The 14,500-nt window shown below is 37.4% G+C and overlaps 1 protein-coding gene across 1 annotated transcript in view; it reads right to left on the bottom strand.

Moving 5' to 3' along the window:
• Positions 1-1,739: 1,739 nt before the first annotated feature.
• Positions 1,740-14,500, bottom strand: part of NEK7 (NIMA related kinase 7) — a 66,993-nt gene continuing 54,232 nt past the window's right edge. The window contains exon 10 of the mRNA XM_054285994.1: positions 1,740-8,918. Within this exon, the coding sequence (XP_054141969.1) occupies positions 8,808-8,918 (111 nt within the window). The 3' untranslated portion in view covers positions 1,740-8,807. The remainder of the gene's footprint in view (positions 8,919-14,500) is intronic.

The raw sequence follows: 14,500 nt of genomic DNA, 5'->3' as shown, positions 1-14,500 counted from the left end.
AGAAAAGATGTTCACATTCACAACGGTGCCATGTGACAGCCAAGGGCAGCCAACAGCATCTGTGTGGCTGCAGATCCACTTACAAAGGTTTGCTACGAGGAAGAATGCAGTGTTTTGTAAGCCTGGCTTATGTGTGTGAAAATGTATATAAATTTCACATTTATGGAACAATTTTTATTATTGTTTTAAGGAGAGAAGTGTTTGGCAAACACACAAAAACCACCAAAAATAACAATCATTAACAAAAAAACACACCACAGGAAAATACAACCACAAAACAGGGGAACCATTGTCCTGTTCTATGATAAAAGGATGGAGCAGTTGAAGTCATCTCTGTATCCATGTATGCTTTGGAGTGGAACAAGTGAATTATGGAAATGGGATAACTGTACAAGGTTCTTCAAATTACTGACTTATTATTATTGGATCTTTCATGCAAACTACCTACAAAAACTCTCCCACTCGAGGCAGGAGTGTTCAGCCAGGCTCTGTTTCAGCCCCAAACATGCAGCCCAGACCTCTCAGCTAAAGAGAAAGGACAAGGAGCCCTTCCTTTGAATTCAGCCCAGTGCATCCTGCAGCTGGAGGCCCCCATATTTCCAAAGCCCGTAACAGAGGCCACAACACTAAAAACGCTCTCCACAGTAACAACATTTTAGGATCCCTTTCTACCCTGCCAACTCAATAAAAGTTTTTAAGGTATTCCTCAGAAGGTTGTCTTATGCCTGTGCAGCAGTGCTGCTGCCTTCCAGCCATAGGCAGCAGCATTTTAACTGCTCACCCCAGACTCAAGCAAGATATTCATCTTTGGAGGTTGAAATCAGTGCAACTCCACTGTCTACACTTCTGGAAAACTCTTTCCCAGTAAGGAAAAGTACAGCAGGAACAATTTTACTCCTATTACATTACATTATGCAGAAATCAGAACCTAAAATAATGACTTGTTCCAGAATGAGGAACAAAAATTATCATTGATAAAAACACATACTGAATTTAAAAGCAATTAAAAAGTTAAAAATGCACATCAGATTTGGTAATTACCTTCTCAAATATTCTCCCACAAGAATAAAATCTCTAAATCATCTGCCACTCCTTTTATTTTTTTTTTCCTTTGAACACTTTTTTAAGAAGTGTTCAAAAAATAATTACACACATCCACCACCACCCTCCTGCCAGACTGGTAACTGTTAAATGATATTTTATAACATCAATAAATTATTCTTAATTTACAGAAATTTTTTTCCTTAAAGAACTTGACAGATTTGAAACTGAATCTATTTGTCATATTTTATATTTGCTCCCAAGAAGTTTGTTGTCAGAAGTTTCGAGTTCTCATTTAATACAGGGCAGAATTTACAAAAAAAAAAAAAAAAAAAAAACTACTGCTCTGAAATCTGACCCTGCTCCAGTCATTTTCCTCCTCAAATTTCAATTTTGATAAATCTCTCCAAGTAAGTTTCCACCAACACTTGAGTTTAAAGTAAGGTTCCCATAACCAGGAGTGATCTGACACCTGGCTTCATCCTCTTCCCATTCCATCCCAGTGCTTAGCTCCCTCACCCAGAGCAGGCTCCAGAAAAAGAAGCAGAGTTATCTTCAGGATCCCAACTTCCCTGCTTCACCATGGTGGGCACAACTGTGATCTGCCAGGAAACATTTAGCAGATTTGAAAGGTAACAATTGAGAAAATCCAGGCCATAAACACCAAGGAACATTTGTATCAAGTTTTACTGCCAAAAGTTTTATTTTACACTCGAGTTGCAAATGAATACGGTGTACACATCATACAGCAGAAGTACTATGTGAACATACTTGTTAGCAATAACAAATTTTCAGAAAATAAAACATCCTAAGTTCTCTCTTTGTCCCAATACCTGACTTACCTTTTTGCAATACAAATATTTGAGGAGTGGCAGAAGAACAAAGAATGGCCACAACACACGAGGCAAACAAGGTTTACAGCAAGGCACTGGAGCAGGCTGCCCACAGAAGCTGCTCACCCCTTGAGGGTTTCTGGATCTTGCTGAAGCCTGAAGCCCTGCTCTGAACTCAGCACTGACTCAGCTCTCAGCAGGAAGCTGGACTAGAGACTTCTCTCAATGTCGATTCCAATCTGAATTATCATAAAATTTGGTTCAAGCACAATCAGCAGCCAAACACCAACAAATCAGTGAATGCCTCCTGTTTTCCCCACTCCCAACAAAAAACAACACTCATCTTTAATGAATCATCTTCACAACAGTCCAGCATGACTGAAATCAAAGGAACAAGCAGCAAATTAAGTCTACTGAAGACCAACACCACATTAAAAGGCCTTTGCATAATTTAAAATTCTTTTTGTAACAGCAAACAGAGATTTTTTTTAATTGCTCTTTACACATTTGCAATTAATCAGCTGTATAACATTACCAAATATATTCCTAGTCATCTTCAACTGGGAGATCTCCTGTCCACACTGAGAAAGTTTCTATTGGCCCTTGATACACTGGCAGTGCCATATTCCCTGCAAGTGTCCCAGGGAAAGCCACAAAAACAGGGACTAGGAGGTGGAAAGGAAGTAAGGAATCCTAGAACATGTTTTATCCTGGGAACCATTTCTCTTCCTGGCTGAGACTTCTATCTATTGCTAAGGTTTAAATGAAAAGCAAGTGAAATTATCAGGAAGGACTAAGTAACTTCCTATTTTTAATTCCATATGACAGAAAATTGCAATTAGACAAAAGAAGTAAGGGCAACACCCATCACTAAGGCAGCTGTAGAAGAACTAACTGCACAATGTGATACAGGCAGACAACAAGGAATAAATATAAAACCTGAAAAGTACTAGAATTTTTTTTTGTGCCAGCAAACAACTGATCCTCTAAAGCAAGATAATTACCCTGGTGTAAATAAAAAGTTAACAAATGTGTGTATACCCACACCAAATGTGACATTCAGCTGTATAATCCCTAGTTCCAAAACACCAAACTTCTCAGTTTTACAGAGATTTTCATTTCTCAATCTGTTCCAACTCTACAGTACTGAAATAAGATCAGATTTGTGGGATTCTGATCTCTTTAAAACACAAAACAAGTAATAATTTGGTGGAGTTCCTTCTTCAGCACACAAAACAGTGAAAGACCAATGACAGTTTAGTCCTGTCAATTTTGATACTTTGAAGGGAGAAAAGAAGCCAAAATGACACAGAGGTTAAATCAGTGAAGATAAAAGATAAGAAAGAACAGATAGTGAAGAGGGCTGGATTCTGATACATCTAACTCTGAGACATTTGATACGCAGGCATGGGAGAAGTGCCAGAGATAGAAAGGTTGTGGCCTTGGAAAACAGGCAAGTAAAATTGTCAGGGATGTTAGAAAATAGTCTAGAGGGAGTCAGAAATAAAAATTAGATCTTTGAATCTGAAAAGGTCTGAGGCTGGCTGGATCCTAAAGGAATAACCCAGAGATAGAACCATGGGAGAACCAGACTGGGGGGGAGATGCACTGGATTTTTGGGGCATTCAAATGAAGTGCAACATTAAGAAACCCAAAAACAAACGGGAGAGAGGGTGTTTAGGTACATGAAATCAGATGACAGGGAGAAAAAATGACAAAGTATTAAAAACCAGAAACAGTTAGGATGATGGTGCCACTCCCTTAAAGATAGATGAAAAGAGAAACTTAGTTGCTACTGAAGGAAGTAATTCAATGAAAGGAATGAGAGGCATAAAAGATACAGAAATAAAAGGGGCAAACTTGCAAAGTTAAGAAGCAGAGAAGATCAGCTCAGAAACAGATCCTGAGGATAAAAACAAATTTGAAAAGGATCTTGTCATGCAACAAAGTCAGGATTGAAGATTTTGTATAAAGAATGAATGGAGAATGAATATGAACAGCAGATATCCAAGCAAGCTCAACAAGAAAAAAAAAGGTGAGATAAAAGTGCTTTAAAAGTCCATTTGGGAAGGGCACTGAAGCAGGTAAGGCAAAGATGAGTCCAAAGCTGTGTTGTGCTGACACTCTTCAGATATTCAGAAAGGCTGGAATGGAAATTAATAAATTACAAGAGAATACATCTAGAGGGAGGAATGGAGACAGGGCAGTGTGAGAAGCAGCCAAAGAAACCATGTACAGAGAAGCAGATAGAGATAAAAATAAAGACCAGTGAGTAAAAAGAAGTGAGGCCAATGAAGGAAGGAGGCAGCAGTGAAGACGAAAGAGTCAAAAAGGTTAATAGACTGGAGATCCCAAAAGGAGTGAGTGACAGGGTAGAGGAGAGAGAAAGACAGATAAGCTGAAAGAGAGCAGGTAGTGATCAGAGAAAGGGAATTTAGAAATGAGAGATAATAAAGTGAACAGTATTTAGCAAAGACAAGGTCATGGGAATGATTGAGGCAGTAAGAAAATCTATCTAAAACTAGAAATCACAGGCATTGGGCTGGAAAAACAGAATGAAGAACAAAGGATTGAAGTACTGATCAGGGGAAAGGAACTGGCCTTGCCCATGGGGAGGGATGAAATTTGAAAACACTGAAATGGGCTGAGTTTAGCAAACACACAAAGAAAGATGCAAACTAATGACCACTAGGAAAACTAGACAGAGGACTTCAAACCAGGAAGAGGGTAAGGCTGACAACAGGACTAATAAAGCAGAAGCCAGGGGTCACAGAACTTTAGTGGTGAATATGAATGGAAAATACTTTTTAAAAAGCATCAGAGAAGGGAATGGGAAAAAAGTTTAAAAAACAACTCTAAACATCTATATTTGAGTAACATTCAGAAACCTAAGTAGCACCCCACCAAGCAGGGTCCACACCTCTATTTCCCTCCTTGCCAGACATATTTACTCACCCAGATCAAACCAGAGATCAGAAATTAAAAAGGCCACTGCCAACATTGGCACTAGCTGGGTAATTTGGAGAGATGGCTGGGTTGGGAAATTTTGACTGTTGAAGTAGATAAAGACTATTAAAAATTATGAAAAACCAGTGATTTGACCTCTGCCATCCAGCACCTTTACGTCTTCCCAAACAAGACCTCTCTTTCGCTGGCTCTCCCTCACATCACCTCCTGCTCCTACAGCTCACACAGCCAATGCAGCATTCACCAACACTCCAACTCAGCTGCTAAGAGTCTCACCACACTATGTAACAGCAAAGATAAGAGATTAAGCAGACAGATTGCTGCAGACAAACATCACTGCAATTTTGGGTCCCATTCAGAGTTATCTGAGAACCACTGGCATAAAAGTTCTTCTCCATTTCCAAGCCTCTGTCAAGAATTTCACTCTACAGCTTTCTTAATCGTGAGCATGAATAAAACACCAGCCTTCTCAGACACTTCTAATACTGCATTTCATCTTCTGCTATACTGGCATGTTTTTAAAGTTTCTGCTCATTACAAAAAGACAACACACTTCTATTGCCTGCTCATACAATTGGGAGCTGGATCATTAGGAGTGCAACAAAACAGGGGAAAATATCCAAATTATTCCCTGCTACCAAACTAGTGACACACAGAGTACAAAAAGTGAGCTGGCACATCATTTCTATCTACCCTACTGATTACTGTTTATTCAAGTGTGTAGATGTGGTTCACTCAAAATTACTGAAATTACATAAAAGCCAGCTGAAATATAAACAAGAGCTCACAGGACAGGGCTGAGGCCATAACGGGAGCTCTTTGTTATTTTGTTGCTTTATCGCATATTTTAGTACTGAAAATTATTTTAAATTTAGCTTAAAATTTTAGTTTAAAATTTTAGTTTAAAACACACAATATAGTGGATGTCGTATTTTTAGATAATCTTTTAACAAATAATACAAAAATGAATTTTTTTTAGTGTACTATCTTTTGTTACAGTCAAGAAATCTCACCCAGAATCAGCTACTGGAAGCAGTAAGTTTTCCACACGATAGGCAGCATCAATTGTAACATACATATATATCTCTAAAAAAGAAAAGTTTGAAAAAATATCATAGAAACACTATAATTTTTACATTACATTTAATATCTGTATGTTTTATTTCTATTGGACTACTGCACAGCAGGGGAGCTTTTGAGACAAAGGGATTTTATGCAATGTCATTCAAAGCACAAAAAGTTCACTCCTGACACAAGTTAATACTGGAGCATTATTGAAATAAAAGGAGGAGCTGGTCAGACATTTTGGGTAGAAATGTAACATTTTTTCTTTAAAGAACATAAACACATAATGCCATAGCTTAAAATAAATAGTGCCAAATGTTATCATCAACATATGCCAGATAGGATGGTGGCTTAGTAAAGAAAATATTTTATAAGCATATAGCATACATTGGAGTGCTATAACAAGACTTATCATTTTCATGTTACCAGGTATTTTACTTTAGGGAGAGATTCTACAGTCCTCACTTATATAAGCAGTTCTATTAACTCACATTGGCTTTTTAATTACAGAGTTTGGTACCAAAGTCAGGTGCACCATTCATTTCACAGATTTTAAGTCAGGAACAACTATTTCTTTTCCTCAGCACAATATTTAATCATAAATACTAAAAAAACCCTCCACATTGCTAAAAAAATGTAAATGCTTAATTATGCACATTTGCTAACTCTTAACTCATGATTCTTTTACTCAACATATCCTTCCAGGGGAGGGATATCTATCAGCAGTTTCTGGCAGGAACAGTTCAATACTCTATGCATAATATTAGATACAAACAGCTTGCATTGCATTTGGGGGCTTTTTGGTGATTTTTAAATTTTCTAGCACATTTCAGAAAAAAAATTTATTTGAGTACTTGTGCATATTAAGAACTAATTCTGTGCGTCAAGCAAATATTATGCTGCCTTTTTCAATACGAAGCATTTTGTTCTATGACACGTGAAACATTGTTACAGATTATAATCATCATGTTTTAAATTATATAGCCATTTCATAAATGAAAACAAATCTAGAGGTTGCTAAACACGAACCAAAATTTCTCAAATATTTCTTTCCAACAAACTGTTCCACTGACGTTCTATAAGGTTAAGCACACAAAACTGAGAAATAAAACTACAGTTTCATACAATTCATTCTGCAAAACCTGGAACCAAAAATTTAAAAAATATGTATTAAGATAAGCTGGTGATCTGGCACATACCATCTAAAAACACCTCCCTTTTTTTTTTTTTTTTTTCCAAACACAATTTTCATAGTATTTGTAGTTTTAAAAAATACAGAACCGAAAACAACCCTGACCCTCCCTTGAACACAAACTCCACAAATGTTTTTTTATTCTTTGAGCATTATATCAAATAAAAATTACAGCTGCATAGAGAAACAAACTGGCAAAAAAAACCCAACAAACTGAGAATGTAGGGATGTGACAGCATCTAGAACCTACATATGTATGTACACATTTCTGCTTTTATTTGAACTAACTTTTTACCCACATAAAGAAAAAAAACTGACACTAAGAGCTCCCTAGTTGCTATCACTGATAATAATTACCTTTTGACAGTCCTGTAAAAAAAAAGTTCAGTCTTGAAACTCAAGGAATTTCATTTCACTCTCCATTTTTACCACATTTAAAAACAAGACACATTCCTTCCTTAACAATGAAAATATTATATAAGCATACCCCAAAAGGCACTAAGGTCTAACAAAAATATTCAGCATTTCCTTTTAAACTAATAAAGTATCTGTAAGATAGTTTGCATATATAATTATTTTCCAAATTAAAGCGTGGCAACTTTCTCTTAAACATAAAAGCTATAATCTACTTCTGCTAATAGAAAACTAAGTCTCAGGATATAGTATACAAAGATCATATATTTATGCAGAATACATTTTGTGTTATACTAGACTATTATATCTTTACCAAAACATTTCAGTATTTAGAAAAAAAATTTAAAATTTAAATATACTGTAAGGTCACTACTCAAAGAATTTTAGACACAAAAATTTACAAACAGTGACATATACACAAACAGCTGGGAAGTTGTAACTTAAAGATCACATCTTTTAATCAGACCTGCTCAAAGGACAGCCACAAAAGAACCCTATTGGCTACAAGAAGCATCTGCATGTTTTTAAGACTGAACTATGCAGACTCCCATTGCCCCAGGGCAGTGCTGCACAAGTCTATTGAAAACGACCTGATTGCTGAATCAACACCTTAAATTTTCCCAGAAAACCTGCAACAAATGTTTTGTGTATTAAGAGAGACTAACAAAACAAAAGGAGACATTACAAAAATTTCAGCATGACAATTTTTCCTGAAATTATTTTTCCATTGCATTTGGCAAGCAGAGAACTAATTCTATTCCTTGTCTACTCTTACAGCAGGAACTGCACACTACAATTCAATATAAAATACAATAAGCTCCTGTAATAATTACGTTCCTCTTGGAACAAAGATTAAAATAAAGTTAACTGTGCTGATTCATACTTTCCATAAATTACTAAAAAGGTGAGAGATTCAGACATTTTGCTTCTCGATAATAAGCCTAATATCTGTATCATGTGCAAAAGTGCAACTGTGTTTTAGAACTGAGGCCCAACTGAATACAATTTTGTTATTACAGAAAGTATACTTGAACCCACTAACATGGAAACAGCGGTTCACAGCATCTTAAAATTACACTTTACATATTTAAACCTGTTGTACGACCGCAAGTTAGTAAAAAATACAAAACCCAGAAATGAACAGAAAACAACAAAGCTTGTATATAAATTGGTTTACAATTCAAAGCACAACAGTAAGCTTCAAATAATTACATTAGTGTAAGACACACGGGGAGGTGGGATGATTTATTGCAAGCTCTTGGTTCTGGCTGCTCCTTGTGGGGCTCGCAGGCAGTTCAGCTGCTGGCGGTGTGTGCGTGCATGCGCTTCGCCACATCGTACACGTAGGTGATGTCTGGGCGCTTCTCCGGATCCGGGTTGATGCACATATTCACTAATTGTCGCAGCTACGAGAGGAGAGAACATGACAGGAGCGTTGGCCTTCTTACAAGCAGGATTTGTGCATTATCAAATTCAAATTAAGAGAAGTGGCAACAATGAGGCAAACGGCGATTCTGCACAAGCACATGGGCAGCGCTCCCTCTCCGCTCACACGCTGCCTTATGCAACGCACTCCCCTGATTTCTGCATTTTGCACTGCTAGCCAGAAAAACTGATGAGCAAACTGAAGCTCTAATCCTTTCAACATACAACTTTAGACATGCATTTAGTCCAATCTCACGTAATTTACGGGAAATTCCCCGTGTTTCTGGAGGGCTGTGCCTGCAAAGCCCAGAAGACTGAAAGGAGCACAGAGCGAAGGTAAACGAGGGCTGCTTTGCTCATTCAGTCCCCATACCGGAGTTAGCCAGCAATAAATGGCATTTCTGTCTGACAGGGCCCAACAAACAAAAGGCAGCGGTGCTCCATCTAACACACAGTTAACCCCCAGAACCTCCTGCTGCCAATACACACACATTCAATTCAGCTACTGAACAAATTAAACCCACTGAGGGCTACCTGTTATAAGGACTCCACCCTTGAGGAAATATCTGAACATAAAACTGGAAGCTGAGAAAGTATTTTGGGCAAGTACCATATTATGCTGGCCCTGTTACTCCACTTGTCCCCTGCTGAAGACATGATACTGGAATAAATAAGCTTTGGGCTACATCCTGATATATATCCTTAAGATTAGATAGTTTATAGTGTTCTTTATGCAAAGAAGCACAGAATTAACAAATATTCATAAAAGCCTCTATCTGGGAATAAACAAATCACTATGACCAGAAAATCCCATGTTTCCAGAAGCACCATAACCTTTTGGGTATTTTTAATAGACATATTGAGCATAAGCAAGCCAAAAGAGCTACCACAGCACCTCCATACTTTTTGCATTCCCTTCACAAACTGTCAGGACATTTGCAGGCTTTTCTCCCTCCACTGATATGCCTAAAAATTTATGACATTAGAACTTAATATATTGTATGGATAACCTTGTGATAGGGCATCTATTTCAAATTGTGTGCATCTCCTAAGCATTTTGCAATGCGGAACAAACCTCTTTCATACTGGCATTTAGTATGATGTTTAGTATGAACATTTTATACTAAAATGTTCACAGTGCTTTGCAATAACATTTTAACCAACTCTGAAGATTTTCCTTTATGCTTTTAAGTAGCTTTGCCAAATCCTCCTGGACCTCCTTATAACATTGGGGAGGGAGGGGGAGGAGGAGACTCCAACAAACACACTGTGATCCAGTCTTCTATGACAATATATCAAATTTAGTTTGGTATCCCAGCCAGTACTACTAGGTAGGATTATAGCAAAAAATCTGTAATTATTGCAACTAACACTAAGTGACCTCATCACCCTCATTATTCAAAAGTAACATAGGCTGCCTCTTTAAACCTGCCATTGGAGAGTTTCCTTCCTGCTTTTTAGAAAAAGAACAAGAAGGATTTTAAATTATAATTATACTCCTTTCACTTTTCTGAAGATTAATTTAAATGCACAGGAATAGGAATTCCTGAAGTTAAGGAAGAAGCACTGCCTTCCACTCTATAAAGCTTTGTCCATTAGCCCTTGCAGATAAACTGCACATAATGTACAGATTTTTTGTATTCAGCAGTATAAAATCTATGTCATTAGACATCCCATTCTTTAGCAAGAAGAGCTTAATATTTAAAAATGAGCTAGTTCTGAAGATAGTGGTCAGATTACCGGATTGAAAAGAAATGTATTAAATCAAAATACTCTGTAACAGACTTGCGATTTGCATTTTAAATACATTAAGCATATTCTGACTAATGGAGTTATAAAAGCCATCATATTGCTTCTGGCAGTCAATAAATAAAATACAATGCCAGTGGCAATAAAAACTATTAACCTGCAATAACTCCCAAACATTTGAAGAACAGAATGCTGGAAATCATTAGCTACTGTAAGAAATAATAACTGCCAGCATGTAATACCAACATGCAAGCCAAACAATCTCCTGCAGAAGAAGCGGGTGGGACACAGGGTAAGCAGAAGGCACAGGGTAGGCAGAGATGAGCAGCTTGCTATGCAACACCTCAGACAGCCTGCACAGAAAACTGGAAAGACTGAAGAACACCCAATACCATCAAGCCTGAAATTAGAGTCCAATAAGCAAACATTTTGTGAAGAGAATAAAGGTATCATTTATCTGCAAAATACATCTAATCCTGAATGTTTCTCTTTCTCTGTGAAGACTTCCATCTCTCCAACAAAACTGCATACAGTGAACAGTCTTCATAAAGGACCTTCAAGGGTTAAAACCCACAAAGCCAGCATCAGAGGGGAAGCAGAGTGGTTTTTCTCTTGGTTTTTTCTAACTGTTTATCAATACTTTACTGCTTGCAGAGCAGCAGAAATAGATCTTCAAGAAATTTACCTGTTGAGCACTGGAGAAGCCTTGTCCGACCTCTTTAAATGGCAGTCACTGCAATTACTGCAGTATCTCTATGCCCCTCTTCCCCTGGCAGGTCCAGAATCTCACTGGTAAGGCAGGAATGCTGAGCTGACCATGCCTGGGACACTGCACAACAATAGTGCAGATTCCTGAGTGATTTCAAAATCCTTGAGCTCTTTTGAGCCTTGTAAGTGAACAGCAAACCCTTGGAAGAAGGTGAATTACTTCTGCTATGCAGGATGAAAAATTACATGGGAACACAGCTTTCAGGACTGAAACTGGGACACTGGATAGCACTGGTTATAGCACTGATCCTTTACTCCTACAGGAATATCCATTTCAATAAACCTGAAATCCATCTGTCAGCCCCTCTAGTAGTAATAAAATTTCCAATGTATCAGAAAAGCTCACCAATGTCATGGGAAGAAGCACTGGCAGTCTAAAATCAGACTATCATTAGAGAGAGAAGTGATTTTTTACTGCCTGGCACAGACTGGCCAAGAGGCAGAGCAGACTGAGCCAGAGGGACCTCCTGTTGCCTCCCCAAGCTGCAAACTTCTTTGTCTGCTTATTGTTCTTAACCTCCTCTGTGCACTTAGCACAGTGACTGGCTTTAGCCTGGAGCTTAGCCTGACACTGGAGCAGTGGGACACACTTTCTTTAACTTTAGCAGGTTTTTCAGCTATGAAATAAATAATTATCACTCAAGTCAGGAGGAGTGGAGAAAGACAGAAATATGACAGGCAAGTACTTTGCATTGTTAGCCAGTTGAAATAGAGAAGTTTTCATATAGGGAAGTTTGGATTAAAAAACCACACACAACACCATTCGTACTCTGAATAAAACCTTCTCAAAGCATTTTTCTGAGTGCTTTTCTCAAGACTTGCTGGCAGCTAACACTACCATTGTGGACCTGCTGGCTCCTTCTGCTTTCACATCTGGGTAGGAGGTTGGCAATGGACTTTAGAAGAAATGCACCTCAATCAAAGGGAAGATTTTAAAACTTCATCATGAAAGCAATGTGATACTAATATTAGCTGACAAGATTTTAAGAGTATTGATTGGAGGTGGCAAGGGGGCCCCAGCTTTGAATTCCCAAAAGCAGCACAGCTTTCAGTAAATGCTGAGTACTGACTCTGAATACCAGATGTTTTTGAGGGATATTAAAAAATTGAGATATCCAAAGTTATTAAGCATCTGAAAATCCTGGTTTGTATTTACCACTGAAGCAATAGTTTGTGAAAATGCATCTCAGACTATTAGGATTTCTAATCAAAGGTTTTAAAAACATTAACCATCCGTCCACCCAAAGGTGCATCTTTCTGTCACACTCTCCTCTGATGACACAGATGTGACACAATTACTAACACATTACTCTTACAGAGGTTTCAAAACTTAGAAAAAATGTCACACCCTAAAATTCACTAAAATCTACTTACAAAAAGTTTATTGATAAAGTATTTGTCTTATATTTCATAATGAAAGTATTTACACTTCTGTGTTAGAGGAAGCAGAGATCCACTCAGTGAAGTTTTAATTTCAGAAAATTCTTTTTCATAAAAAATGAAGTGGGTTTTAATATTCAGTGATCCTTGAGCTTTACTGCTCACTGAGTATCCCCCCCACCTAGTTAAAGGTTTGACATCTATATTTCCAGTAGAGGTGAAACATTTAGCACAGTATTCTAATATGACAGATCACACTTGTTTGTTTCTCTTTTTTACAGTTCATGCTAAAAATGATTTAATAGTGCCATAGGTAATAAATGTATGTGTTCCAGGTACTTTAGTGAGGACACAAGTCATCATAGCAGAACATAAAAAATATTCCCATTACAGTTTCCATAACTGATGGCTTCTTTCAAGAAACTGTTTTCTTACCTATCTTAATGCCTATAATAGCTCTGATTCTCTCATTAAGAATAACTTACATGTATTTTGCAGATAACTGCCTTTTCCAAGGTGCAGAAGTACATGTCTGCTTTGAAATAAATAAAAAGTAACATGTGGTGCTTTGCATGTGTTTGCAAAACAAAAAACCTATGCAGATGTAGGGAAAAGCTGGAGCCTCTCTCCCCACCCAAATTCTAAGACCTTCTATCTGGGCCAGACTTTGATATTTGCCCCTTGGCTAGGAATCCACATCTCCCAGTTCACACTTAGCTGCAGCGAAGTAGCCTTGCAGGCAGGCCAACTTCAACGAACCACTAGTGGTATCATCATTAAAATCCTGCTGAAGGTCACCATGGAAACCGCCTGCTGAGGCTTCGCTGCTGCATTCGGCATCTCCTAATCAGCTACCATGTGAAATGCAAATTCAGACAGTCTGAAAATTAGTCAAGAAGAATAGAGGATGAGGATGCAGATATGTGAAATATTCATGTGCTTCATGGAAAAAGGAAGACAGCATGAATGACACAACAAAGAACGGCCCCTGACATTCTCGCTATCATTTTGCATTATTGTTCACACCCTACTGTATTTCCAGGCCTCCAGTTCTGAAGTTGGTTAGATGAACTGCCATATTTAGAGTCTACAATAAATAATAATTAAAAATGGCCAAGGTAAGATGACTAATTGGTAAACCCACAAAGAGCTAGAGTGTATAAATTACACAATAGATCATTATTTCATCCTTTGTAACATCATCAAATTATCTTTTTAAGTCCAGTTGGTTTCATAAAAGGGGAAAATTGTCACTATAAATACAAAACAAAACACTGAGCAGTAATCTTTTATTAATAGTCCAATCACTGTCTGTGAATGCAAGAAAATTTAAGGTTCAGAATTACAACCCCTACTCTATAAATTGTATAATGCTTTATGTTTATTAAAAGTATTTCAGTGCTTGTGTTTATTTGGGTTTTCAAAGTAATCTTTAATTCATGCAGTCTGAATTCAGTTAGAATTGGTTACTAATAACTGTTCTTTGGTTTACAGCTTCTATCAGTTTGCCCTGTTCTTTTCAAAGTGGGAAAGTATTTCAAAACTGGCATCTCAGAACATTAACAAGCAAGCATTTGTATTTTTTCATTCTGTTACACTAAGAAAAATATTTATTTTGTTTAGTTTCTTTTCATTTTAGAGCTTATAAAAGCAAGTACTCCCCCCT

The sequence above is a fragment of the Melozone crissalis genome, unplaced genomic scaffold (genome assembly GCF_028551555.1).
Source record: "Melozone crissalis strain CALT ecotype California unplaced genomic scaffold, PUWL_Pcris_2 ptg000045l_1, whole genome shotgun sequence".
Taxonomy (NCBI): Eukaryota; Metazoa; Chordata; class Aves; order Passeriformes; family Passerellidae; genus Melozone; species Melozone crissalis.
The sequence above is the reverse complement of the archived record's forward strand: the minus strand, read 5'-3'. Positions and strand labels throughout refer to the sequence as shown.